At 41.7% G+C, this 27,759-nt stretch overlaps 1 protein-coding gene across 5 annotated transcripts in view; it reads left to right on the forward strand.

Annotated features, from left to right (window-relative positions):
• fgf12a (fibroblast growth factor 12a) overlaps window positions 1-27,759 on the forward strand; it is a 218,238-nt gene that overhangs the window by 77,482 nt on the left and 112,997 nt on the right. For all 5 annotated transcript variants that reach the window (XM_067454394.1, XM_067454393.1, XM_067454391.1 and 2 more), the window contains one exon: window positions 14,310-14,413. In XM_067454394.1, coding sequence (XP_067310495.1) covers window positions 14,310-14,413 — 104 coding nt within the window. The remainder of the gene's footprint in view (window positions 1-14,309; window positions 14,414-27,759) is intronic.

The raw sequence follows: 27,759 nt of genomic DNA on the forward strand, positions 1-27,759 counted from the left end.
AATAAATGTTTCCCTCACAAGGGGGACTTACCAGCTTGCCTTCTGCGCGACGATATCCACGCATAAGTTTTACTCACAGTATGCATCCCTTACGAAAGGAAAATATATTTACCAATATATTACTTGAAATATATTATAATATATTGAAAAATACATGGAATAATATTTGGATGGTATTATACAATATATTATATATTGCTGTAATATATTGCAAAATATACAAATGATTGCCGCTTTCATATATTGCAATATATTGGAGAATATAAATATCAAATCCCATATATGTGAATATATTGCCTAATGTATTACATTATATTTTCCAATATACTGCAATATATTTTTGTTTCGTAAGGGATGCTTAGGAGCGCAACCGCCTGAGGGTGCGCTTCTCACAGCCCAGCCAGGCGGGGTCTAGAGTATCATCGGCATGGCCCCCCTCAGGGCCGGATGTAAGAAGCGCCTGGGGAGATAATGAAGAAGAGCAGTAAATGAGATGTAATTCTTAACTCACCCACCTAAGGGAGGGATATTTCATTCACGCCAACAGCGTTGTGATACTATTCCTCTTCTGTGGGAGTCCGCCTCTTTGCGCCCCGCCCTTAACCGCGGGGAGCATGAGAGGTGATGTTGGCACTCAGGCCCCGTCACTGGTCCGTATACCGTGACGCCTCCCGCCTGCCTGGGACCCGGATCTCAGCGGTGTGCGGGTCCTCGGACACCACCACCCGCGCTTCTGCGACACTGGCCCTCAGGCCCTGCTATCGCTGATATGGCACACAGCTGCGCAGCGGGTCAGGGTATTTTCCCTGATTGAGATCCCTCAGCAGGTCTTCCCAGTATACTTGCAACACCGACACGGCGTAAAAGTAGCACCAGGCTGACCCGCTGCCGTGTATGCCCCGCCATCTAAACTTCTTGAAACATAGTTGAAAGAAGCTGAGATGGCAGGGTTGGAGCTCTTAGTGTCCCCGCCTACCCGGATCTTTCTAGATTATTCTTAACAGCAATCCGGGGCGAGAACACATACCCATATCCACCTATCCTCCAAACATCAGCGTTTACCACCCGCTGATGTCCGTGAATACACTGAATATGGGTTCTTCCATACCCTGACGATCTCAGTCAGGAGATCAGGAAGGAATGGAAAAGCTCAACAGAGCCGACGGTTTTATGGCCGGGGAGAAATCGATCGTTCTGTTAAATGAGCGATCTCTCCTTTAATGCGCCCGCATGACGGCCGCAGCCTGCATGCAGCGCGCTCATAACAGCCATCGGCTCAGCATACATGGTCAGGATGGCTGAGAAATTAATTTCCCTTCTCACCAGCCATCCCTACGAGTTTTTGTGATTAATCTCGTCAGTCGCTAGATCGGCGACCCCATCCGAGGGACTGTGACATGCATCCGCGCTCAGCCTCAGCATGAGCGGGGATCACATCACTAATCTCAGATGCAAAAACGCTCTTCCCTCAGGAAGAGAGCTAGACAAGAACGGAGCTATCTCGGATTGAAAACTCCGCTCACATTACACACAATCGAACAAATGACTCCACAAGAGCTTGATTGTGCATGCTCTTAATCCCAGGCAGAAAATAAATGAATCTGGATTACCTTTGACTTGAAGCATTCAGACAAAAACAGTCCCTGAAGACGAAGATGCTGGTGTCATGTTTGCAAGGCGCCCTTATATACTTCCTGGTCGCACCTTGATGACATCATAGGCTGTCGCCGGTCAATAGGATTGCTAGTGATTTGATAGTAGCTCAGACACCGGTCACGCTGGAGGCCATAGCGATAGCGTCAGCTATCATAGCGTCAGCTGACGCAGCTCGAGTTCCCTTTCGAAAGGGAACTAAAGTAAGACCTACCTGAAAAACATGAAAACATGAAAAGCATTGTTCATTTTATCAGTATCTTTGCTCAATAGTATGTATTTGTGCTGCTGCTTGTGTTTAAGTTCTTTGTTCTTATTTTCTTTATTTTTATTTGTCCTTTATTCTCTGAACATAGCAAATACCGAAACGTACTGAAACCGTGAACCTAAAACGTTATACAAACTGACCCATGAGCAGACCCCTAGCGTAATGTATGTGAGGGGGTGGCACAAAATGTTGAAAATTTGTTGAAAAGGGTGCCTTGACTGAAAAAAGGTTGGGAAACACTGCTCTATAGCAGCACTTAAATACAATTGCCCAAAATTTAAACCACAACCATGGTTGGATGACTCCACTCGCATACTTAGACAGATCTGTCGGAAAGCAGAGAGGAGATGGAAAAAAGAGCATCTTGTGGTATCATTTGAAATCTTTAAAAACTGCTTGCTGAATTTTCAAAAAGCAGCAAAAAAAAGCAAGAGCTAAATACTTATCTGATATTATTACTAAATACTCTCATACACCTAAAATCTTGTTTAGTACTATAAATTAGATTATTAATCCCTGCATTTCTAACGAAGTTGAACCATCTCTTGATATCTGTGTGAGATTTTTGAGGTTCTTTACTGAAAAGATTGATGGTATCCGATCAGCTCTCATTCCTTTCCATTCTGTTTTTCTTCTTGACAGTTCAGTTCATACTGCTACTTTTTTTTATAGTTTTCAGCCAGAGTCTCTTTCTGACTTGAAGAACTTAGTGATGCGGATGAAATCTAAACATCTCCCCATGATGTTGTTCCCTCAGACATCATTAAAGGTTCTTTTGAGACTATTGGTAATAGCAAATGATGTAAGGTGAATGAATAATTATCTCAAAATTGCCATTTCTTTCAAACATTTTGGAAAAGGTTGTCCTATCACAGTTACTACCTTTTTAAAATTCGACTCAGGTACTTGAACCATTCCAATTGGGTTTTACAACTCATAACAGCACTGAAACAGCTTTGTTAAAAGGGATGAATGATTTGTTACTTGCAGTTGATTCTGGTGAAAATGCAGTTTTGATTTTACTGGATCTGAGTGCCGCTTTTGACACTATGGACCACAATATCCTTCTGTCACGCCTCCAACAGTGGGTAGGTGTTAAGGATACAGCACTAATGGGGTTTGATTTGTATCTTAAGTCCAGGACATTTTCAGTGGCTATTGGCCAGTTTTCCTCATCATCTCGGCAGTGGCAGTGGCTCAGTGGTTCATGTAGATTCATGTCTACAAACCGGAAGGTTGGTGGTTCAATCCCCGGTTCCACCTGACCAAGTGTTGAGGTGTCCATGAGCAAGACACCTAACCCCAGCTGCTCCCGATGAGCTGGATGGCGCTTTGCATGGCTGACACCGCTGTTGGTGTGTGAATGAGAGTGAATGGGTGAATGTGAGGCAAGATGTAAAGTGCTCATGAGTCTGGTAAAAGCACTATATAAATGCAGTCCATTTATCTGTCACTCTCCTGTGGGGTTCCTCAAGGGTTCGCTTCTGGAGCCATTACTTTTTAAAGGGGGGGGGGGGGGTGAAATGCTGTTTCGTGCATACTGAGCTTTTTACACTGTTAAAGACTTGGATTCCCATCCTAAACATAGTCAAAGTTTCAAAAACTAATGTTGGACATTTGATAGAGTATTTCTGTGTCAAAAATACTCCTTCCGGTTTCTCACAAGTTTCTGAGAGTTTTTTTCGAGTATGGGTCTACTTGACGTTAATAGAACGGAAGGTCCTTGTATGGGCCGTACGGGCTCTTCTCCCAGTAGGGTGCGAGCGTGCGTGTGACTAGAGTGAGAGAGGAAATGCACGCCGTAAACACTCTCTCAGGTGCAGATCCAGTCGTCCGTGAACACTTATGTGGCACGCCGCGCTCCACTTTATTCCTATGGGTGACGTCGAGCGACTTCAACGCTTCAGCACAGCATTCCGGGAAGGCAGCGCTGCATTTGAACCGATTTGAACGCAGAAATGACGGGAAGCTTCACAACATCGTTTCAGTCGCGTCTCAAAGTGGATTTACACGCCACTGCTGTCACAGGACTTCACCAAATCATACCAAAGAAGTGTGTTTTTGACGGAGCGGTCCCAGCGATAAAGGTTCGGTCCTGCTTTGGAAGCAGCCGGTGAGTAAAATTGCTTCAAATGTCTCTGCTATTGGCTACCGTTGCATGATTAAACAACGATCGCGTGCTTCGTCATTCAAATGCGCTAACGGAAACTTGATTGCTGTTCTCTGTATAACGTTACATTAGTCTGATGTGCAAAACCGTTTTGCTTGCTACCTCTAAGGTCTAGTCGCATACAATAGTCCATAAACCGAATCATGTCCTCATAAACTTCTAGTAAAGACACAAATGTTGACAGGCCACTAAATACAGTACATACCACAGAGACGGACGTCCTGATGTTGCTGTTTCTCCTGTTCAATTTATTTCTGCCTCAGATTTGATTCTGGATCATTATCTGTATTAGCTGAGATAGCCATGGGTTTCTCCACGCTTGAGGATGTCACCGCTTTGCGCGCTCGTCATTCTTTAGCTCCGCCCACTTGATACGCCTCCAGCCGCTCGTTTTTTTCCGGAAAGACTCGGTACAGCCTATATTTCTTTTATAAATATAATAAAACGAAAGACTTTTCGGAGATATGAAGGATGCAATACTACTCTATAGGTACTCAAGTTGTTAAAAACAGCTATTATAAATTGCAAATAATTTCTAGACTTAAATCAACTCTTTCCTTCCACGATTTGGCGAAAGTTATCCATGCATTTATTACATCCCGGCTGGACTATTGTAACACTTTATACCATGGTCTTCCTCAATCTTCATTGGCCCATTTACAGAGGGTTCAGAATGCAGCAACCAAACTGTTAACTAGTACAAAAAAAACATGATCATATCACTCCAATCTTGGCTTCTCTTCACTGGCTTCCTGTTTATTTTAGAATTCAATTAAAACATTTGCTGACTGTTTTTAAAGCTCTTAATGGACAAGCCCCGTCTTACATCTCTGATCTTGTTCATTTAAATTTAGCTCCTAAGTTCCTCAGATCTGCCAATAAAGGTCTTTTATATGTCCCACGATCACAGCTAAAAATGAAAGGAGACAGAGCCTTTGCAGTTGCTGCTCCAAGATTATGGAATCAGTTGCCACCTTACATTAAGTGTGCTTCTTCAATTAATTTGATCTTTAATTTTTGGATTAGTAACTGTTTTCTAATTCTATTTTGTAATTATTATTATTATAGGGGGCGGCAGTGGCTCAGTGGTTCATGTAGGTTGTCTACAAACCGAAAGGTTGGTGGTTCGATCCCCGGTTCCACCTGACCAAGTGTCGAAGTGTCCATGAGCAAGACACCTAACCCCAGCTGCTCCCGATGAGCTGGATGGTGCCTTGCATGGCTGACATCGCCGTCGGTGTATGAATGGGTGAATGTGAGGCAAAAATGTAAAGCGCTTTGGATAAAGGCGCTATATAAATGCAGTCCATTTACCATTATTATTATTATTATTATTATTATTATTATTATTATTATTATTATTATTATTATTTATTTTCATTTTAATGTATTTGTATGATTGTATTGTACAGCATATTGGTCAGTGTAAGCTGAATTTAAATGTACTTTATAAATAAAATGTACTTACTTACTTATTTACTATTGCCTTAAACAGGGTTACTAGTCTTAAAACGCATCTAAATTGTGATGGAATTTATACTTGCATGGGTTGCTTTGTGTTGTGTATAAACGAATGAATGTGAGTCCTCTCAAAGGGTTCTGTGAGCTAAAGCGCTTACTCTCAGTTCTTCCAAGATATTGTGTATCTGATCCGCGGGAAGTTTGAAGGCAGTTTGAGAGCGAATGTTGCCAAAAGGAGATGAAGGTCTCCTTCGAAGTTGTGGAAGTTTCTTGACTGAGTAGCAGAGCGCGCCAATTTCAAGGAAAACAACCAACGTGACACCGCCAAGCCAGGGCTAAAGCCGGATGGCGAGGGGTGAGCCGGGTTCAGAGGATGGGAGGAAAGGTCCGAGGACGAGTAGAGAAGAGCACCAAGAAATGTTTCCACTTGTCTTGTCTTTTAAGACAATTAATCCACACCTCTCCTGGGTTAGCTTGACCAATCCAGAGGGTGAATTCTGAGCCGAAAAGATTATCTTTGTTTATGTTTACGACCCACTTTGCATGTTTTATCAGGTGTCGTTAAGGGTGTTGAGTTTATACAGTTTTACTACCAAGTTTGCTAATCCTATTCTGTGCATCATCGATTAAGACAAAGAGAGAGGAATATTTAGATATCAAACACGTTATGACTGGGAGATATTAAAGCAGAAATACATTCTTACACAGGAATACAAGCATTTAAAATGAACTTACATTGTTCATACATCATGACTATGTTGGCATGAACTAGGGAGCATACATACACACAGGGATATATCATATACATTCTGGAATAGAAAAAAAGGGGGTCATGGAACCAGATTAGAATCTGATTGAAGTTGTCACAGTCCTCCAAAGATGCTGCATGTTCTACTTCGGCTAGGTCGCAAAACCGTCGAAAGTATCAACTTCCCCAGACTCATCGGCATTGGGCCCCTAATTTATATGCGACTACAAGCTTTCCACCATAAACATCAGAATTGACTCATCTTTGATGCTGGTGAAAGAGACTCCAGATCATAGGCGCCGATTTATGTTTTCCTCCGTGGGTGCTCATTGGCGCACACGGCCTTTAAAGAAAGACCTAAAAAAATTGGTCAAACATTTTTTGCATTTCAGAACCTTAGGAAATGGACAGCGGCCGACACGAACACACACACCTATTTAATTGATAATAAAGCCATAAAGTAGCCTCTCTTTCAAATCAGGACAGCGCCAATTCTCACAAATACAGACAAATATATCATGTAATCATGCACAAAACTTGGCCATCTCTGAGGAAAGCTAGGTGAGATTTTGATACAGCTAGAAAGAAGACATTGATGACATGCCTTTATTTGTCAAAAAAAGAGAATATGTATCTCTACAGGAACTTATTGCCCTTTTTAGCACACAAACATTGAACTGAAGAATTAACTTGCATTTATCAAACTGCCAACATCAGTGTAGGTTTGCCTTGTTATACTCGCGTCCTGTTATACTCGCGTCCTGTTATACGCGTCCGCACGTGCGCGAGGGTGCGCGCTGCAAAAACCTGGAGTGTGCGAGACCCCGTTTCGCTTGGCGGTGTGCCCGTCAAATCTTTTAACTTTGCCTGCGGCTCCGCAACCGAAGAAGTACGAGATCCAGACGAATCTGGCCGAGCCTGACGTCTCATCACGGCGCGTCGAGTTTAAACATCTCCCCAAACGGACGAGGCGCACGCTCCGTCAGCGAGAGAAACATCGAAAACAAACAAGCATGCAAATGGAAATTATCGCGGCCGGAAAAATGATCGAGCTCATTATTTTATTATCATTGAGTATCGCGACAGTTATTATACTTTTTGGGGGTTTTTGGCCGATGGCCCTCGGTTGGACGGCCGTTCTGGACTTTTCCAGAACGCACAGATTGCCAATCCGTCCCTGACTGGCAGTCTGGCACACGTGGGTGCTCGATATTTTCCGTGGGTGCTCGAGCCCCGGAGCACCCACAGTATCGGCGCCTATGCTCCAGATGCTACAGAGGACAGGGCAGAACACACTTTCTGTACGATCATTGGCTCGCCATAGTACTCTCCTTCTCTAAAATAGTGCAAACTTGTGAAACAGGGGTCTGAACTCATACACAAACAGACATTTGGGACAGACAAATGACACAGAGGGCTTGTTGAAGACAACAGAAGCTAACGGCGTGTGTTTTCCAGTGTGCTTTATAGTTTTTCGGGTTTAGGATGTCACCCGCCTATGACGTTCAGTATCTCTTGTAATCTGTATTGGACTGATGACATAGGTGCTTCACGACGCAATCACGCAGAGGCGTTCCCAAAGCAGTGACGCAGCTTGAGTTCCCTTGAAAGGGAACATTGGCTTCCACAATGGGAGGCAAACACACTCTCCATTTGTGGAAGCTCTTTTAGAGAAACTGCTTTTTGCCAAAGCCCCCAAGCTCTGGAAGAGAGACTACTGTAATTTGAGGGTGCAAGTGTGCTTATTATACCATGACATCAGACTGTTCACTTTAATCTTTTTTTAAGCGCAAAGGAGCAACTGTGTGCAAGTAAAAAAGAGAGTTCATGATTTCTGTTGCAGCAGCATCAAGTTGAAGGCAGTGCTGGTGCTATTTCATAGCAAGAACCTAGTTTCAAATTGATTATTTGTCTTTCCACACCCAAAGCACCATATCCAAACCAGAAAAAGCAGTTCTTAAGTAGTTCCAAACCATTTCCCGGTCAAGAAATAAAACCGCTTGCATCAGGGGGCTGGGGGTGGGGTTACCGTGACCAACAAGACAAACACAAACTTGTGACCACAATTTTTTAGATAGCAGCTAATCGAGTTAATAGTTGCTCAATTAATAATAATAATAATAATAATTTGTTACATTTATATAGTGCTTTTCTTGGTCCTCAAAAAGCTTTACATGGGGGGGGGGGGGGGGGGATCTCACCCAACCACCACAAATGTGCAGCATCCCCCTGGATCACACGATGGCAGACATATTGCGCCAGAACGCCCACGACACACCAGCTGATTGGTGGAGAGGAGACTGAGTAATGAAGGCAATTGGGATATGGAGATGATTAGGAGGCCATGATGGACAGAGGTCAATGGGCAAATTTGACCAGGATGCTGGGGTTACACCCCTACTCTTTTTCCGGTACACATCCTGGGATTTTTAATGATCACAGAAAGTCAGGACCTCGGTTTAACATCTTATCGAAGGACAGTGTTCTTTGACAGTATAGTGTCCCCATCACTATACTTGGGGTGTTAGGACCTACACAGACTGCAGGGTGAGCACCCCCTGCTGGCCTCACTAACACCTCTACCAGCAGCAACCTGGTTTTACCAGTTGGTCTCCTATCCAGATACTGACCAGGCTCAGCCTTGCTTAGCTTCAGTGAGAAACCAGTCTTTGGCTACAGGGTGATATGGCTGCTGGAGTTTTGCTGCCAATTGTAATCTCCGTCTATACAAATTACGCGAGCTGCACAAATGCTTTGGATTCGCTGTATTTGGATGCCGATGTAGGATTGTAAGGCCATGTGCATTGTTCACCATTGTTTATGTAAGGCTTGTTCGAAATGCATCAGTGCTGCACAGACTGATCGCTGTATGACATCAAAGTACAACAAGAGCGTATGACTCATTATGCTTTTGAATAGCTCATGCTGCATTTTGATATCATACACTAATTGGTCTGTGCAGTGCCGATGTATCTCAAATAAGCCTCGAGTGTTTGTGTTTCCTGCTGCCTTGCTAGAGTTGCTGAGAAAGATGAGATGTTTACAATGATGCAAGACCTGGGTCTGTGGTGGCTCTCTAGCATGTGGAAAGGCAAATCAGTTCTTAGAAGGTTCGTCAGTCAAACCAACTCCGAATTGGCACTAGCACTGGCTCTGAACTAGCACCTGGTTCATTCTAGTGGAAAAGGGGAAATCCAGTGGTGGGCTGTTAGGGCTATCAGGGCTTTCTCTGCTGGCCCTGTCAAAATCTAAATTATATATATTTTTCATAATTAAATGTGATGTGTAATGATAGAACGCCGCAGAGGACCAGTGATGTGTTGGCGCTACCCCCCGCTGATGTCATCAGCCATTTGAACTTTTGGGGGGTTTTGAGCAATCTAAACGAAATAAGCCCTGGCCACTACTTTCCCACCTTTTATCAATCATGTTTTCGATCTCCTTTGCGTGGCTTTTATCAATGCTATTGTTTGGTGAGAAGAAAGAGATAATTTCAAAGGGAAGACCTATACCTAAGCTTGATGGGGTGACCAAGGCTAGTAAAGATTTTGTGCGGTGCTTCACTGAGGGTAACTATGACCTCAATGACTGGCTTACAGTCACTGAGCGGAACAAGCACTGATGACAGACTGCGTTCAAATGAGTTTTGTGTGCAACCTGATGTCAAGCCAGTAGCTGACAAGCTGTGTTTTTTTCTGTGTTTCTTTTGATGTTCTTGTTTTTGTTTGTTAATTGTTTGTAAACCAGGTTGCTGCTGTCAGAGGTGTTAGTGAGGCCAGCAGGGGGTGCTCACCCTGTGGTCTGTGTGGGTCCTAACACCCCACTATAGCGATGGGGACACTATACTGACAAAGAGCACCGTCTTTCGGATGAGACGTTAAACCGAGGTCCTGACTCTCTGTGGTCGTTAAAAATCCCAGGATGTCCTTCGGAAAAAGAGTAGGGGTGTAACCCCGGCATCCTGGCCATATTTGCCCATTGGCCTCTGTCCTTCATGGCCTCCTAATCATCCCCCTCTCCTGATTGGCTTCATCACTCTGTCTCCTCTCCACCAATCAGCTGGTGTGTGGTGAGCGTTCTGGCGCAATATGGCTGCCGTCGCATCATCCAGGTGAATGCTGCACATTGGTGGTGGTTGAGGAGATTCCCCCTTCAATGTAAAATGCTTTGAGTGCCTTGAAAAGCGCTATATAAATCGAACACATTATTATTAATAATATGAAAGCAGAATTTAGCATTCAGGTCAAGCCCAAAATAAATGATCAGAATAATACATTACTTCCACCTTGAAATGATTGACCTTTTGAGCCATACTGATTATGTTGATGAGAAAAGGGATCAATTCCTGATTCACCTTTCTGTTGTCAGTTGTCAGCAGGTCAGAGAGGGAAATGCTCACAGAATATTACATGCACCATGACTGGTGCAGTTCCTGATACTACAGATCTCCCCGATTTAGATATATTTATGTTCCACTTAAAAACAAGTTGGGTGGGCACCCAAGTAAGATTTAAAATGACATAATTTAAATTAAATTAAATTATATTAGTCATAGCATGTTGCAAAAAAACTAACTAAAAAAAAACCTTACCCAAGTAAGAGATGGCCCACTTTAGATGGATCTATCAATGGAACATTAACATATGGGTTCAGACTGAGCTCAACTATAGAAAATTTCAGCATCTGAGTGTTCAAAAAATGCAGATTTAATGATTCATTTTTTGTGGAGGCACCGTAGATCACATATGATTACAAACTGTCTACTTCTGCAGTCAGTAAGATTAGAATCTGATGATGTGGTACGGTCCATTTCTGTTATCCATCAAAATTATTCAACGTGGCTGTCATCAGATGGGAGCATTTAGGAGACCATCTTGTAAAAAACGGATGCACTCAAATTTAGCAGCAAATAACCTTGTCTATTTTAAAAATCCCTCTTGGTTATTTCAATTTTTTCCCCATTTATTAATCATTAGTGTCAATGTTATCTGACTGTCTGGGTTTATAGTCGTTAATCATACGTAAAAAAAACAACAACAACGTTTGTCCGATTGCAGTAGCTATGACAGTGTTGCCTCTCAGACACAGATTAGGAACAGCTGTGTAGTCAGAGGGCTGGCTCTTTCTCCATTTGAATAAGTCCCTCCTTGTTTCCTCGCTCCTCCACCCTCGCATCCTATGACCCAGAAACCGATCAAACTCAGCCATCTTGTATGACATCTCAACTCTCTAATTGCACCACGAGGAGGTGAGGGTCAAGGAGTGAGGATGCTTCCTGAGGAGTCATGAGTGAGGATACACAGATATATCCTTTCCAGAAGTGTTTTATCGACTAAACGGGACGCACGTATAGCACGATCAAAGCTGCCATGCTGCCTCTACAACCATGTGGCCTGAACCGCAAGGTGCAGATGCTTGACTTCCATCCCTTGAATATAGTCAAGATTCTTGAATACTTAAATATTTGAATACTCGAATACTTGAACAATAACATGCTCTGATAAACTCTTTTCTTCCCACGCGCACTCAAACAAAGGGGTTTCCTGAATATAACAAAGCTAATGACGTGTAATGCAGGCGGCCTTTTATATGCACAGGCGCTCCATGTGCTGTCATATAACTGCCGTCAGCCAATAAAATTGGCATGATTTCAAACGTGCTTCAGACACTGGTTCCGCAGATGGGTTACCATAGCGTCAACACCATAGGGGCTTTCGCACCGGATAAATGTTTTCATAGTTCTTATAACTATTGGTGGATTTCTTTGGCATAATTCACACCTCAGGAACTGGGAATGATTTTTAGAAATCAGCTCTTAGTTCTGAGTAGGGTGTAACCCAGCACAATAGAAACTACCAGTAGCTTAAGTCTACTGTTGATTTGCTGAATCCATGGGAAATACCAGCAACTGCCATTTTCAAAAAGCTGTATAACCACAGACAGACTTTGAAGGGACCAAATAATGTATGATTATGTACCACATGGCAAATGCTAAATTTCTTTTTTTGTTTACTTTCTTTGTTCTATCCAATAACACAAGATAGGACTGTTAAACAGATCATAATACAATGACGACAGTGATTGGGAGCATTGTGAAAAGTTGTAGAAAAAAATTAAAGAGTAACAAAATATTCTTAATTGGACCGAACAAATCAAGACATTATTATCTCACATTCTAGACAAGATTGCAGACCAATATGCCCAAATACGTGAGTGTCTATTCACACCAAGTGGAAATAGCTTGCCCTGTTGGCAAGTGCTATTCGCACTAGATCCGCTTAACAATGCCATACAAGATTTAAGAAAAAAAGAAAAAGAAAAAAACGGCCATAGTTCACAGCATCCTTAGTTGTGCAATCAATAAAGCATATGCCTGACTAATAGATCGCTGTTGTGACGATCAACACAGGTTCAAATCTGCCTTTTGCAAAGCTTGCTCTTCTCTCTTTTCACATCACAAATCACACCGGAAAGGCAATTTATTTTCAATAAAAGTTAAGAAAATGTTCTAAATGTGGAAATAAAGTGCAAACAAAATGTTTAATAATAATAAAAGCATTTTTGGGTAGGGTTAGGGATATAAGGTATAAGGAGGGCTTTTATTGTTCCTTTAAGACTGCATTCCTTTTAATAATTTAAATAAAAATTATAATTTACACTGTTATTTATTATTGCGTCCTCTTAATGTACAACAATACTGAGGTGCAAATAGTATGTATCTGTCAAAATAAATGATAAATTACATGTAATTACTATTTACATGGCAAAGATCTGTTAGTTTTATATGGTGTAAATAGTAAATCACTATTTTTAGTTAGTATCACTAAGAACATATGTTATGTAATAAGTGTAAATAGAATCTAGTACCTATTAACATGGTGTAAATAGCATCTATTGTTATTTGCACTTAGTGTAAATAGCAATTATCATTAAGAAAATATGCTATTTCACTAAGTGTAAATAGAATCTAGTTGCTATTAACACTTGGGTGTAAATAGCATCTATCGCAATTTGCACTTAGTGTACATAGCTACTAAATTCTATTTACTCTAAGTGCAAATAGTCGCTGCCTATGAAATATATAGCCCTCCTTTCATATTTCCTTTGTAAGGATGACGGGTACTGTAGCTTCTTTAATACATAACCTTTTGGAGAAAAAAAATCCTTGATCATTTTCTTTTGACTTTTTTGTATGCAGTCTGTGATATCATGTTTTTACACCAGACTCGTAAATTGGTCTAGTTGGCAATTCAAAAACAGGTAATATGTGTACAGGTCTACCTTAGATACAGGGGGCAACACACTCTTCCTCTTTATATATAGTTTTCAAACGAAAGATTGTGCCCAGTCTGCTGATGCTCAGTATTTAGGCTTGAACAGTTTCCAGCATGCCCTTGTCCGCTAAGCTTATTCAATCTCATTTGATAAAAATCAGTGCCTGTTTCTAATGTGCTGTAAATGTATCTGAAAAGCTGTGAATACTACAGTGAGTTTCTCCATTTCGCGAATACTACATATTCTCTCAGTTTCTATTTGTGCTTAAACTTCTTTTAAAAATCTAAAGTTATTAGTTAATTAATGTAAATAACTCTTTTAATGCATTCAAATATTCTAAATATTAAACATTTTCCTATACTGTAGCTAGTTTATAGTTCAGAAAAAAATGGGACATGTAATGTAAACTACTAAGATTTTAAAATGCAATCGTGCATTTTTGTTTAAAATATAAATAAATGATCTTACCCCTTGACATAACTTTTTTAGCAGTCATGTTTCTATGGTCTTTGTTCTAGACACATCAGTAAATAAGTAGATCTCTTTTCTCCTTCACTAGATGACATCCTAGTAAAAAAGTGGCACAGCTTAACCACACTTCACTATTACTCAGTAACCCAATAATTTTTTTTTAATACTGTAGTTTCTATCAGAAATGGAAGATTAGATTCTAGTGTGGTTCTAATAGTACCAAACATATTGTTACATAACATGTCCTCCTTATTTTTCCCTAGCTCTTTTCAACCTCATCCCCGTCGGCTTAAGAGTGGTGGCCATTCAGGGAGTCAAAGCAGGTTTCTACATTGGCATGAATGCGGAGGGCTTCCTCTACAGCTCAGTAAGATTTCCCTTAATTGGTTTGCATGCCTTTGTGCGTATGTGTATACATGGAGAGATGCTGCATGCAGTGCATATTGTATTCTTGGAGCTCATTTATATTTATACATGTGCTCTGTGAGCTCAGCTTTATTAGCACAAAAAAGTAAAAAGTGCTGCATTCCCACTGAGAAACCTTGTCTTTGCTATCTTGATTCAGTTCTTGCAATGTAAAATTCAGAAAAGGGGCTGCTTATAGCATGGCTTAACAGCATGACAGTAACTGTGCTCCCTGTAGGCTTCAGTTGAGTTATGGTGGATGACAGGCATATGTTCTTGCCCCCACTCAGCCAGCAGTTGAAACAGGTTTGTGGAAAAGTGAGTTACAGACTTCTGACGGATTATATAACAGCGGGTCACAGAACTCTTAATCCTGTTAAAGACAATCTAAGAAGAAAGGAATAATTTCCTGTTTTCCTGGTGCTATTAGCATGAGGTTAGTTGGCATAGATTAATTTAGGCATTTTATTAATTTTCAGCTGCAAACCTCTATAATAATAATAATAATAATAATAATAATAATAATAATAATAATAATAATAATAATAATAATAATAAATCAGTTCACAAAAAAATAATAATAATAATAACATAATGATAAACTCTTTACTGTGCATAAACTGTATATTAATTATGTACTTCGAAGAACAGAAAGAAGTAGGAAATTAGGTGCATATGTTGCAAAATTTGCACGGTTAAGAATTAGCTTCTTTTTTATGAGGAGGAGGATATGTCTGGTATTTAATGTTTGTAGCACAAGTGTTTGTATTTGAAATGCTTAAAAAAATAACTACCATTAATGACAGAAATAAATAACGTATGTAACATTGTTGACCCATCATACATCACCATACACCATATAGCTGTTTAAAATAATAAAGCAGAAGTAAAACTGAGAGCAAAAAGGCTCAAGTGGCGTTACTACTTGAACCCTTCATTAAAACCCTTAAACATTATTAAACAGCTTTGACTGGGATTGGGACAAACAATGTTACCAAGCAGTGAGCAGATGGCCTGTATGCATTGTCAAGTCTAGTAGTGCAGATTGACATATTGCTAAAGCAAGAGGAACATATTAACATGGCTTTGAAAAGACATATAATTTTAATTAAATGGAGGAAAACACTCTCTCGCCATTTATTTAATCTCCCTTTTGGCATCCAAAATGTGGAATTAACATTCTAAAACAAAATCTAAGATCAGAGGGTTTCACAAGTAAAGTCTAGTCAAGTCACCTTTATTTATAGCGCTTTTACAATGACGACTGTTTCAAAGCAGCTTCACAGTGTAAAAGAATATTGCAACAAAATTTGATTCAGCTGTACAGTCATTCTGGAGAAAACAGTGATGTTATCAGCTTATTTTAATTTATCATATAGCGAAAATGTTGGCAGATCAGTATTATAGTTTATACAATTAATTAAGACCTAATAAATTAATTTTATTTGGATATTTAGTTGAATAACTTACATTTTAGTGTCCCCAAATGAGCAAGCCAAGCCAAAGGCGACAGAGGCAAGGAACCAAAACTCCATCAGGGCATGATGGTGAAAAATAAACCTTGGGATAAACCAGGCTCAGTCAGGGTGGCAGTTAATAATAATAATAATAATAATAATAATAATAATAATAATAATAATAATAATAATAATAATAATAATAATAATAATAAATTACATTTATATATCGCTTTTCTAGACACCCAAAGTGCTTTTACATATAGAAGGGGGGAATCTCCTCAGCCACCACCAATGTGCAGCATCCACCTGGATGATGCGACGGCAGCCATTTTGCGCCAGAACGCCCACCGCACTCCAGCAGGTTGGTGGAGAGGAGACAGAGTGATAAAGCCAATCAGGATATGGGGATTATTAGGAGGCCATGATGGACAGAGGCCAATGGGCAAATTTGGCCAGGATGCCGGGGTTACACCCCTACTCTTTATCGAAGGACATCCTGGGATTTTTTACGACAACAGAGAGTCAGTTCTCCTCTGGCCTATTAACAAACAGTGTATGATTATTATTCTGGTAACCTTACTGGTCAAAAATCATATTAGATCGGAATATACAAAATTTCAGGGTATCACGCAAGAGATGATTTTATTGAGGATGACGTGTTGGTTACACAATAATATGAATATTTGAAGGATCGGAGTCATTGCGCCGGAGACGGGTTTATTAAGGATGACGTGCCGGTGAGATAAATTCAGAGGAGACACCAATTGAGACAATGTGCTGGTCATGTCTCGACACAGGTCCACCATCCGATCCGGACACGGCCTGGAGTAAACTGCAGTAAACCTCGGGATAAACAGAGAGAATAACAATAGCTTAGATGGCACTCTTTTTATCATGTAATGAGTACTTCATGTGTTATGAGGTGTGTTCCTGGTTCCTGCTGACCTAGTTAATGCAGCCTAACAATCAGTCGATTGATTTGAATAATGCAAGTTAAAAATGTTCTATGTGTATACCAAAGTAAAGAGATGCATTTTTAGTCTAGATTTAAACTGACCGAGTGTGTCTTCTTCCCGAAAACAATGGAAGTTCCAGAGTTTAGGTGCTAAATAGGAAATGGATCGACCGCCTGCAGTTCATTTAGATATTCTAGGTATTATCAACTGGCCAGAGTTTTGAGACCCCAATAGACGTGATGGAGTATAATGCGTTAAGAGCTCGCTTAAGTACCGGGGAGCTAAACCATTTAGTGCTTTGTAAGTGATAAGTAAGATTTAAAAATGTATGCAATGTTTAATAGTGAGCCAGTGTAGTGTTGACAGAACTGGGCTAATATGATCATACTTCCTGGTTCTAGCAAGAACTCAAGCTGCTGCATTTTGGACTAGCTGGAGTTTGTTTATTAAGCGAGCAGGCCAACCAACCAGTAGAGCATTACAATAATCTAGTTTTTAGCTCATGAATGCATGTACTAACTGTTCAGCATTTTGCATAGGAAGCATGTGCCGTAATTCAGATATATTTTTAAGATGGTAAAATGCAGTTTTACAGATGCTAGTAAAGTAAGTAAATGTTATTTATATAGCGCATTTAAACATAGCAAAGCTATCCAAAGTGCTGTACAGAGTAAAGCAAATATACATACTAAAACGATAAAGATAAAATAAAATAATAATAAAAAAAACAAAAAAAAAAACAAACAAAAAAAAAAAACAATGTGACATAATAAATAAATAAACCAAACAAACAGTCAGAGAGAAATATAATACTATTAAAATGCTAGAGAAAAAAAGATACTGTAGGTTTTCAATTTTCCTTTAAAAGGAGTAATGGAAGGTGCAAGGCAGATGTCAAGGGGCAATTGATCCCAGAGACAGGGGGCAGCAACAGTAAAAGCTCTACCCTTACGAAAGAAAAATATATTTACCAATATATTTTCTTGAAATATATTTTAATATATGGAATAATATATTGATGGTATTATAAAATATAAAAATATTGCAAAATATACAAATGATCGCCGCTTTCAATATATTGCAATATATTGGAAAATATAAATATTAAATCCCATATATGTGAATATATTGCATGATATTTTCAAATATATTGCAATATATTTTTGTTTCGTAAGAGTATATTCCTTTATATGGACAAGAGTGTGGGATGGATAAAAGAGCTAGAAAGCATCATGCTAGAAACGTGACTTTCAAATGAAAGACTGGTATCAAAGAGCACACCCAGGTACCTCACTGTCGACAAGGGCTTAACAGAGCAGTCATCAAGTGTAAGGCAGTATTCTAGGTTACTACTTGTCCAATAATTAAAAATCTTTTTTTTTTCTGAATTAAGTTGCAGGAAATTACTATTCATCCAATTTTTTTATATCAGCTATGCATATATAGAGCTGAGTATCGTCAGCATAACAATTAAAACTAAAGCCATGCTTCCTAATGATATCTCCCAGTGGTAGCATATACAGGGTGAAAAGCAACGGTCCTAACACTGAGCCTTGCGGTACTCCATACTGAAATTGTGATCAGTGTGACATTTCTTCATATTTTTGCTACAAACTGATAACGGTCAGAAAAGTATGATTTAAACCATGCAAATGCAATTTCACTAATGCCAACATAATTTTTGAGTCTATTCCAAAGAATGTTGTGATCGATAGTATTGAATGCAGCACTAAGATCGAGTTGCATTAAGAGAGAGATACAACCATGATCAGACGATAAGAGTAAATAACTCTGATGAGAGCAATCTCAGTATGATACGGTCTAATTCCTGACTGGAAATTCTCACAGATACCATTTCTTTCTAAAAATAAACATAATTGTGAAGACACAGCCGTTTCTAGTATTTTTGACAGAGACGGTAGATTTGAGATTGGCCTGTAATTGACTGATTCTTTAGGATCAAGTTGAATGGACCTTCACAAACAATGGAATGTGTTCAGTCAATATTTACAGAGCAATGCCACTGATTAGGGGACTGATTACACATATTTATATTAAAGCCGCACTTGGCTACTTTTGCTCTCGGGGTCCCCCTACAGTTTGGAAAAAATAATGTCCTCAACTACTGTCGTAAGAGCTGTCATCCTACAACAGGGGATGCCATCGCGCGTGCATTTGTTGACATGACAACCCTGATAGCCCTGAACTAGTGATGCATGGGTCGTCTCATAACCCGCGGACCCCGTATGTCTATTTAATGGTCGCGGGTGCGCGGCGGGTTGTGAAGCGCCTGTAGAACCATTCCATCGGAAAATCGATCGATCGTCGGCGTGATGACGTCATCGACCGGAAGCTATAAAGCGTCCGTGAAAACAAACAGGAACTAGCTTCTGATAAAGCCTGAAGTAAGTGATCACGGGCACGCCAGGAGAATGGCAGAGCGACGCAGCGTCTCGTTCCCTCAGGGAACTAGGGTTACATACGTAACCGAGACGTTCCCTTTCGGGAAACTCAAGCTGCGTCGAAATGCTGTGAGAACGCTTATACCCACATCGCCGTAGGACCAAGTGCCTCGTATGTGTGAAGCCGAAGCGCACACGATTACGAAAGTACCTGCGCCCCAACAGTAGATGCCAGATCTAGCTCGTAGAATCTGACAAAAGTCAGCGGAGACTACCAGCCTGCCGCGTTACAAATATCATGGAGGGAAGCCCCCGACAGAAGTGCTTTAGAAGCAGCCATACCCCTGGTAGAGTGCGCCAGGACAGCCAGTGGAGATGGCTGCCCGGCCGCCTCATAAGCAAGTGAGATGGCCTCGACCACCCACTTGCTCATTCTCTGCTTAGATACTGGAGCCCCCTTCTTAGGGGCTCCGAAACAGACGAACAATTGATCGGTCTTTCTCCACAAGGCAGCTCTGTGGACATATGTATCTAACGCCCTAACAGGGCACAGCAGATTTAGTCTTTCCTGGTCTGACGTCGTGAAAGGAGGAGGACAGAAGGCTTGGAGAGTAATGGGGCCCCGTGGGCTTGTAGGAACCTTGGGGACGTAACCCGGCCTGGGATGCAGAAAAGCCTTTACCATCCCAGGCGCAAACTCTAGGCATGAGGGCCCTACCGACAGGGACTGAATATCTCCTATTCTTTTGAGAGATGAGATGGCCAAAAGAAAGATAGTTTTGAGGGTGAGGAACTTATCCGAAACCTCCTCTAAGGGTTCAAACGGAGGCTCAGACAAGCCCCGAAAGACAATGGCCAAGTCCCATGCTGGGACCCTCGAGTGCATAACTGGCCTCAACCTTAAGGTACCACGGAGGAAACGTGTAACCAGAGGGTGTCTTCCCAAAGACACTCCACCCAAAGGGACGTGGAAGGCACCCAAGGCCGCCACGTAAACCTTTATTGTGGAGGGGGTCAACCCTGCTGAGAACCTTGCCTGCAGGAACTCCAGCACTGTACAACTGGCGTTCTCTGCACCTTGCTGAGAAAAGTTTCCATTTCAAAGCGTACAGCTTCCTCGTGGACGGAGCTCTGGAGTGAAGGATGGTCTCAACGACCTCGGCTGAGAGACCCTCCTCTATGAGCCTGGCCCCCTCAGAGGCCAAGCCCATAGTTTCCACATCTCCGGGCGGGGGTGCAGGAATCTCCCGCCCGCCTGAGAGAGTAGATCCCTCCTGGTCGGAATCTCCGTCGGAGAGCCTTCCAGGAGAGATATCAGGTCCGAAAACCATATTCTGGTCGGCCAGTACGGAGCCACTAGAAGTACTTGGGCCCCGTCCCGGCGTACCCTCTCCAGAACTCCTGGAAGCAAGACAATCGGGGGGAAGGCGTACAGGGGTAGCCTCGGCCACTCCTGTACCATGGCATCCAACCCCAGCGGGGCTGGATGGGACAGAGAAAACCACTGCGGGCAGTGAGAATTCTCCGCCTAAGCAAATAGATCTATCTCTGCCTTCCCATATACCTTCCATAGGAGCTCCACCACCTCTGGGTGGAGTCTCCATTCCCCGGGCCTCGGCCCCTGCCTCGACAGGCTGTCTGCTTCCTTATTCAGGACCCCCGGGATATATACTGCCCTGATTGACAGGAATTTCCCTTGGGCCCACAGGAGGATCCGATGTGCCAGTTTGTCCAGCGGACGGGACCTCAGACCCCCCTGATGATTTATATAGGCGACCACCGATGTGTTGTCTGTCCTGACTAACACATGGTGGCCCCTGAGGTCGGGCAGAAACTGTTTCAATGCCAGAAACACTGCGAGCATCTCTAGCCGATTTATGTGCCAGTGCCGCTGATGTTCCTGCCATAGACCCTGGGATGAGCGACCACTCATGGTCGCCCCCCAGCCCGTGAGAGAGGCATCTGTCGTTAGCGTTACGCGATGAACATGAGCCCTTAACACGGGACCCTGAGATAAAAATCCCGGGTTTTTCTACATGACCAGAGCACGTGGCATCGCCGCGTGACTTTGATCGTGCGGAGCGGATTTCCCCTCGGGGAGAATCCTTTTGTTTTGAGCCACAACTGCAGTGGCCTCATGTACAGTAGGCCAAGAGGTATTACGTTGGACTCTGCTGCCATGAGACCTAACAGTTTCTGGAACTGTTTCACAGTGACGGCCCGGTCTAGCTTCTGCTCTTTGACTGCTGCCAGGATCGATGCTATGCGTGTTGGGGATAATTGACATTGTGCATGTGCGCTTCGACATGTGCGCGAGAACAGCATCTCGATGCTGAACCACCATCTGTTCTGTATAAGCTAGAATCAGCCAGTCGTCGATATAATTCAGTATGCGGCTGCCCTGCAGACGCAACGGCGCCAGAGCTGCATCCACACACTTGGTGAATGTGCTGGGTGACAGAGCTAGACCGAAAGGAAGTACTCGATATTGGTATGCCTCTCCCCCGAAGGCAAACCTCAGGAACTTCCCTGTGATGTGGAAGGATGGAGACACGCATACACGAACAATGAAAATACGCATCTTTGAGGTCTATGGTGACAAACCAATCCTCCGATTTGATCTGCGACACAATCTGTCTGAGTGTGAGCATCTTGAACTTGAGCTTGGCTACTGAGCGATTTAATAGACACAGATCTATTATCGGGCGTAAGCCCCCATCCTTCTTTGGCACGATGAAGTAACGGCTGTAAAACCCAGACTCCCTGCCGGGAGGAGGAACCCTTTCTATAGCCCCCTTTTGCAGCAGTGTCTCTACTTCCTGTGCCATTACCAGAGCCTGCTCCGGGCCCAACTCTGTAGGTAGGACACCGCTGACAGGAGGTGGCCGCCTTTTGAATTGAATGGCGTACCCCCTTTCGATAATCTGCAGGACCCAACGAGATATGTTCGATAGACCTTTCCACTCGTCTAGAAAATCTACTAAGGGAACCAGCCTCTCGAGGCTGGCCTCTGGTGTATTTTGAGCAACAAGCACAGTGCCCTGAAGCGGCGGACCGGCAGGGAACGACTGACTTGACTGCTCGGGGGCCCCCCGAGGGCGGCACGGACCACCCTCGGGGGGCCCGCGGAGACCGACTGCGCCCCGGCATTGCGGCGGGGTTGGCAGCACGGCCCCCAGAGGGTGCCGCAGGGAAACGGGTACCGTTGGCAGGGGTAACCGTTTCCCTACGGGGGGAACCTCCCTCAGCATCCTGACACTTCTGGCGTCAGGAACGCTTAGACGAGGCCTTCTTGGCGATCAGGACTGTCCTCAGATCAGCCCTGCCCCTCGAAGGCCTTTTACAGCCCGTACTTCGTTGTACCAAAGAAAACCGGCGGGTCACGGCCGATCTTGGATCTGCGGTTCTCGAACCGGTCCCTTCACAGGCTACCGTTTAGAATGTTAACGCAGAAGCACATCCTCAGGTGCATCCGTCCCCATGATTGATCAGCAGCAATTGATCTGAAGAACGTATACTTTCATGTCTCGATTCTCCCGCGACACAGACCGTTTCTACGCTCTGTGTTCGACGGACGAGCATATTAGTACGAGGTCCACCCTTCGGGCTTGTGGTGCTCGAGCAACTCAGCCAATACAACCATCCTAACCATCCTATTATGATAAAAATCCATCAAGTTTTTTTTATTTTTTATCTCCTTATATGTTTTCACCTGTCTGAAATCAAGCTGTTTGATGTGTGATGTCACACGATCGAAATCCCCTCCCACGACTTTTGATTGACAGCAGCGTTTCAGCTCAGACCCGCCCTGAGCGAGCGCAAGCTGTCCGCCATTGTGGATATGCTGGAGCAGAATGGCGTCTAAGCAATTGTAGTGTTCTGTTCTTGGGTGTAATAATGAACACAGCAGTCATTTGATATTGATATATCTGATATATCAAATTGATATGGTTGAGCTTGCACAGTTGTGCCCTGAGAGACTCGCGTTGTCAAACTTTCTCCTGTTGTCTAAGCAACGCTTCGCACTCAAAGCCCCCACAGAACAGAGGGGCGGGATGAGCAAAGCTCATTAGCATAAAAGGCACATGCACAGAAACGGCTTGCTGAAAACAGAGCTGTTTTTCACCAGGTTAAATTAGCGATTTCTTAGAATACTAAATATAATTTTGAATTAAAGTATATTACAACGTTTTAATTTAGACACTAAATAATCATATTAACTTGTACAAAAATGGCATTATATGACCCCTTTAAGAGACATGAACTAGTTCTTTGAAAAACATCTGTGACCTTTGATACATGTCTAGTCATCATGCTCTGAGTATGGTTAAATACATAAAGAATGCATATTTGTCCATACCCATGTTGATTAGTATATTAAAAACGTAAAAACATATTAATTTTAGGTACATTTAGAACTGATAAAAATGTGGATAAATTGCAATTAAATGTGAGTTAACTCATGACAATAAGTGATTAATCGCAATTAAATGTTTTAATCGATTGGCAGCCCCAATTCAAATTTAAAACCTACAAATAAGTAAGAAATTACGATATGCAATACTTTGAGCAACTAGACTATTATTTATTATAGAGCCATGCAGGCAGTTAGTGGATAATGGTATTACAAAGTTTACAAAGCCACACAATTGTTTTAATGTTTTAATGTTTTATTTGTCCGGTCGGGAAAGTAAAACCCTCTTTCATTTGTCCCAGACAAAGATAATGTCGAGTCCTTACAGACAGCCGTGTGTGTTCATTCATGATTTCTCTCGTGCTGTAAAGCGGAGGTGATTGGTTCATGTCGTGAGCACTGCCTTTGGCTTGAACTGAAGGCTACAGTGATATGTGAATGTCACGCCCATAGACTGTTTAAATTATTATTTAAAATGTCCCATTATTATTGTTAACAACTTCACCCCCCCACGCCCGAAAGAAAACTCATCAGATCTACATTCATTCACTCCTTCAATTGAACTGTGTTAGTGGACTAAAGTAGGGAATAGTGAGGGTTTAGGGGGCAATTCTGGATTCAACCCTGGAGAATGACAGATGACGTCAAATGCTTAGATTTTCTTCACTAATCAGCTATTTGTAAATCATGCACGAAAAATGAGAAATCTAGCCGAAATCTCTTTTTCCTTGCGTTAATCCAAAATAAACAAAAAAGTATAAAAGGGCTGTTTGACCTTCTCTTTATTCCATTACAAACAGGAAATGAAATGATCAGATGGTGCTCCGTTTGACTTTTCTGACATCCGTTACTCTTCCCTGATGATGACCTCTGCCCTACTTTCTGTAAGATCTGAATTTCTGCAGTTTGAATTTTAGAATATTGAATTTGATGATCTGAATTTCTTCTTCATCTGAAATCTTAAATCTGTATTTTCAAAAACTGAATATTTGCAGTCTATTAATTCAGAACAAAATATCTGCTGTTTGAATATACATGCCTATACAATTTTGCCATAAAACCATTTCATATGTGTTCAATTTCAAAGGTTCTATATTCAACATTTAAAAAATTCTAAATCAGTACTATGTAAAATGCAACATAATATTCAATTTTGTTAGATTTCACTTATTAATTCAGTACAATAATTCAGATTTAAACCATTCAAATTCAAATCATTTTGTCATATTTCTACCTCCATATTGTGTGAGAGAGACGTGCGAGAGATGGAGGGAGAGCAGAGAAAGGAAATGTTGCTGAACAAATACGATATTTGAATAGCATTTATTTTTAATTTTTTCGAAACACAATATCTAGCAGCCAGTGTTGATTCTGTGGCGGACCACCACAGATTAGTCTATGTGTGGGTTTAGGTATAGGGTTATGTTTAGGGTTAGGGTGTGGCTGGACTTTTAAGCTCCACCCAGTATGTCCAGAGAGAGGAAGCTGGATGTCAAGCTCCAGCAACTGGCTCTACACTGCAGTGAGCAGCCTCGCTGTTAAAGGGTTAGTTCACCCAAAAATGAAATTATTGTCATTAATGACTCACCCTAATGTCATTCCTCACCAATAAGACCTCCGTTCATCTTCGGAACACAGTTTAAGATATTTTATATTTTAGTCCCAGAGCATATGCAGTCTATATACACTTTATTGTCCATGTCCAGAAAGGTAATAAAAACATCATCAAAGTTGTCCATATCTGACATCAGTTGGTTAATTAGAATCTCTTGAAGCATCGAAAATACATTTTGGTCCAAAAATAACAAAAACTACGACTTCATTCAGCATCAGAGTGAAGAGTCTAATTAACCAACTGATGTCACATGGACAGTATAGTATGCATACACTGCCATACACTCTCAGACTAAATATAAAATATCTTAAAGGAACACGCCAACTTTTTGGGACTTTGGCTTATTAAGTGTATTAGAAAATATAAAATATCAGTATCTGAGAAGTTTGAAAGTACTACAGTGTTGAATGGCTACAGTACAGTTTTATCACCACATATTCAACATAATTCACTAATTTAATTAAAATATGTTTTACTGTATTTTGATTAACACATTCTGTTGACTAAAACTACCGTTGCCCAGTCCTAATTCTGGAGGGCCAGTGTCCTGCAGATTAGTTCCAACATGCCCCAACAAACAAAGTTTCTAGTATTGTCCAAACGTTTAGAGAGCTGACTTGTTGCCTTGCTGCCCTATCAACCAATGACTTTGCATTAGTGCAAAAAGGTTTACCCCAAGACTGATTTCCGACAGTAAATATCAGTCTTGCTCTCTGTCTGATGGAGCGCATTCGTCTCAGCCATCTCACGTTCAATGTCCGTAATAATATACATTGTCATCTTAAATCTAGCTTTACAAGCTTTCTGGATATGCTAGTGCTTTTTTCTGTCGTTGTTAATTACCTATTTAGTAAACCTATACATAACCAGCAAAAGCAGCACAGCTTGAATCTCTTCAATACTCGTTATAAATTTTTTTACAGTCTATTTTTCACCATGTAAACGACCTGACCCAATTACTTTTAAGTGTGCGTCCTTACATGACGTGACAGCGCGCCGTTTCACGTCTCATGTAAACAGTCCACTAAATCTTTAAATCGGTACAAAAAATGTCATCATGTCATCATTTTTTGTTCATTTTTGTGGTCGCACAAAAATGATTACTGTCCGTCACTGGCTTGGAGGAGCAGTCGCGCGCAGTCCTACATCACCGGACTAATCTGCCTAATCTTCAGGGAACTTTAGATTGCGGTGGAAACGCAGACAGTTGCAGGTCTGGGGGGAGAAAAGTTCCTGTAAAAAAGTTCCTGGTACAAATTGTTCCGGGTAATTTTGGTGGAAACAGTGCTATAGTTGTTAATCCCTGTTTAAGGCATTGGCATGTCTGACATGAAGGTTAGTGTTCTTTATTCCCTTCTAACTTGGCTACCACATTTCGGTCAGTCTCATAAGCTATAATGTTAATGTCTGATTGAGACTGCTGCAGGCTTGGAATTTGAAGGAATCGATTTTGTCACTGCAGAGATACTGTTGTAGTCCTCCAGGGCTGCAATTACTTGAGGAAGTTTCCCCTGCTAATTATCTCTGGACCCCTGGAGATATGTTGAAAGGAGGTTGTGATTCTTTGCTCCATGAACTCTGTGAAGTCTTGGCTGTCTTCTCCCTTCTTTAATGATGTAGTTCTTACTAGCTGTGGAAGGCTTTGATCCTTGCTGGCTGTAGATTAATCAGCAACCTTCCAAAGTTCTTAGAGCCCCAAGCTATAGCAGAACAGGGTCCCATCAACTGTTTCTGAATTAAGATAACTGGCACATTTATCTTTAGGTAGCGTTTGCAATTACTCTATTTAAAACATTTACACATTTACAAAAATGTTAATGCACACTATGCCTTTCTTAGACTTTAAAAGCAGGACACTCCAAAACATTTTTTATTTTATTTTGTAAATAACTTGTGAAGAATACAAATCTGTTGTTGTGTATTTTTTTTTTTTTTTTACTTCAAAACAGGAATGACTATAACTACCGTTGCCCAGTCCTAATTCTGGAGGGCCAATGTCCTGCAGATTAGTTCCAACATGCCCCAACAAACAAAGTTTCTAGTATTGTCCAAACGTTTAGAGAGCTGACTTGTTGCCTTGCTGCCCTATCAACCAATGACTTTGCATTAGTGCAAAAAGGTTCACCCCAAGACTGATTTCCGACAGGAAATATTGACTAGTGGCGGTCACCCACTGTTTAGGACCCCCATCGCAAATGAAGAGTTGCTCTGACTTACACCACTGGCTAGTGCGATGGCCGAAAGTCTGAAGAGCATGGACTGGACACAGTCCATGCTGCTTGATGAAGTCTTATCTGCTTTTCCGTAATGAAAGGCGGAGGACAGAAAACTTAAAAATGACCAAATATATGGTCAAGAATGGAACTTTTGGAAGAGGGGTGAAAAATAGCTTTGACAAGTCCAGGGTCAAAGTCTAACAGGATGGTGAAATCGACAGTGCCTGCAAATCCCCAATTGTCTT

Source organism: Pseudorasbora parva, chromosome 9, assembly GCF_024679245.1.
Source record: "Pseudorasbora parva isolate DD20220531a chromosome 9, ASM2467924v1, whole genome shotgun sequence".
NCBI classification, from domain to species: Eukaryota; Metazoa; Chordata; class Actinopteri; order Cypriniformes; family Gobionidae; genus Pseudorasbora; species Pseudorasbora parva.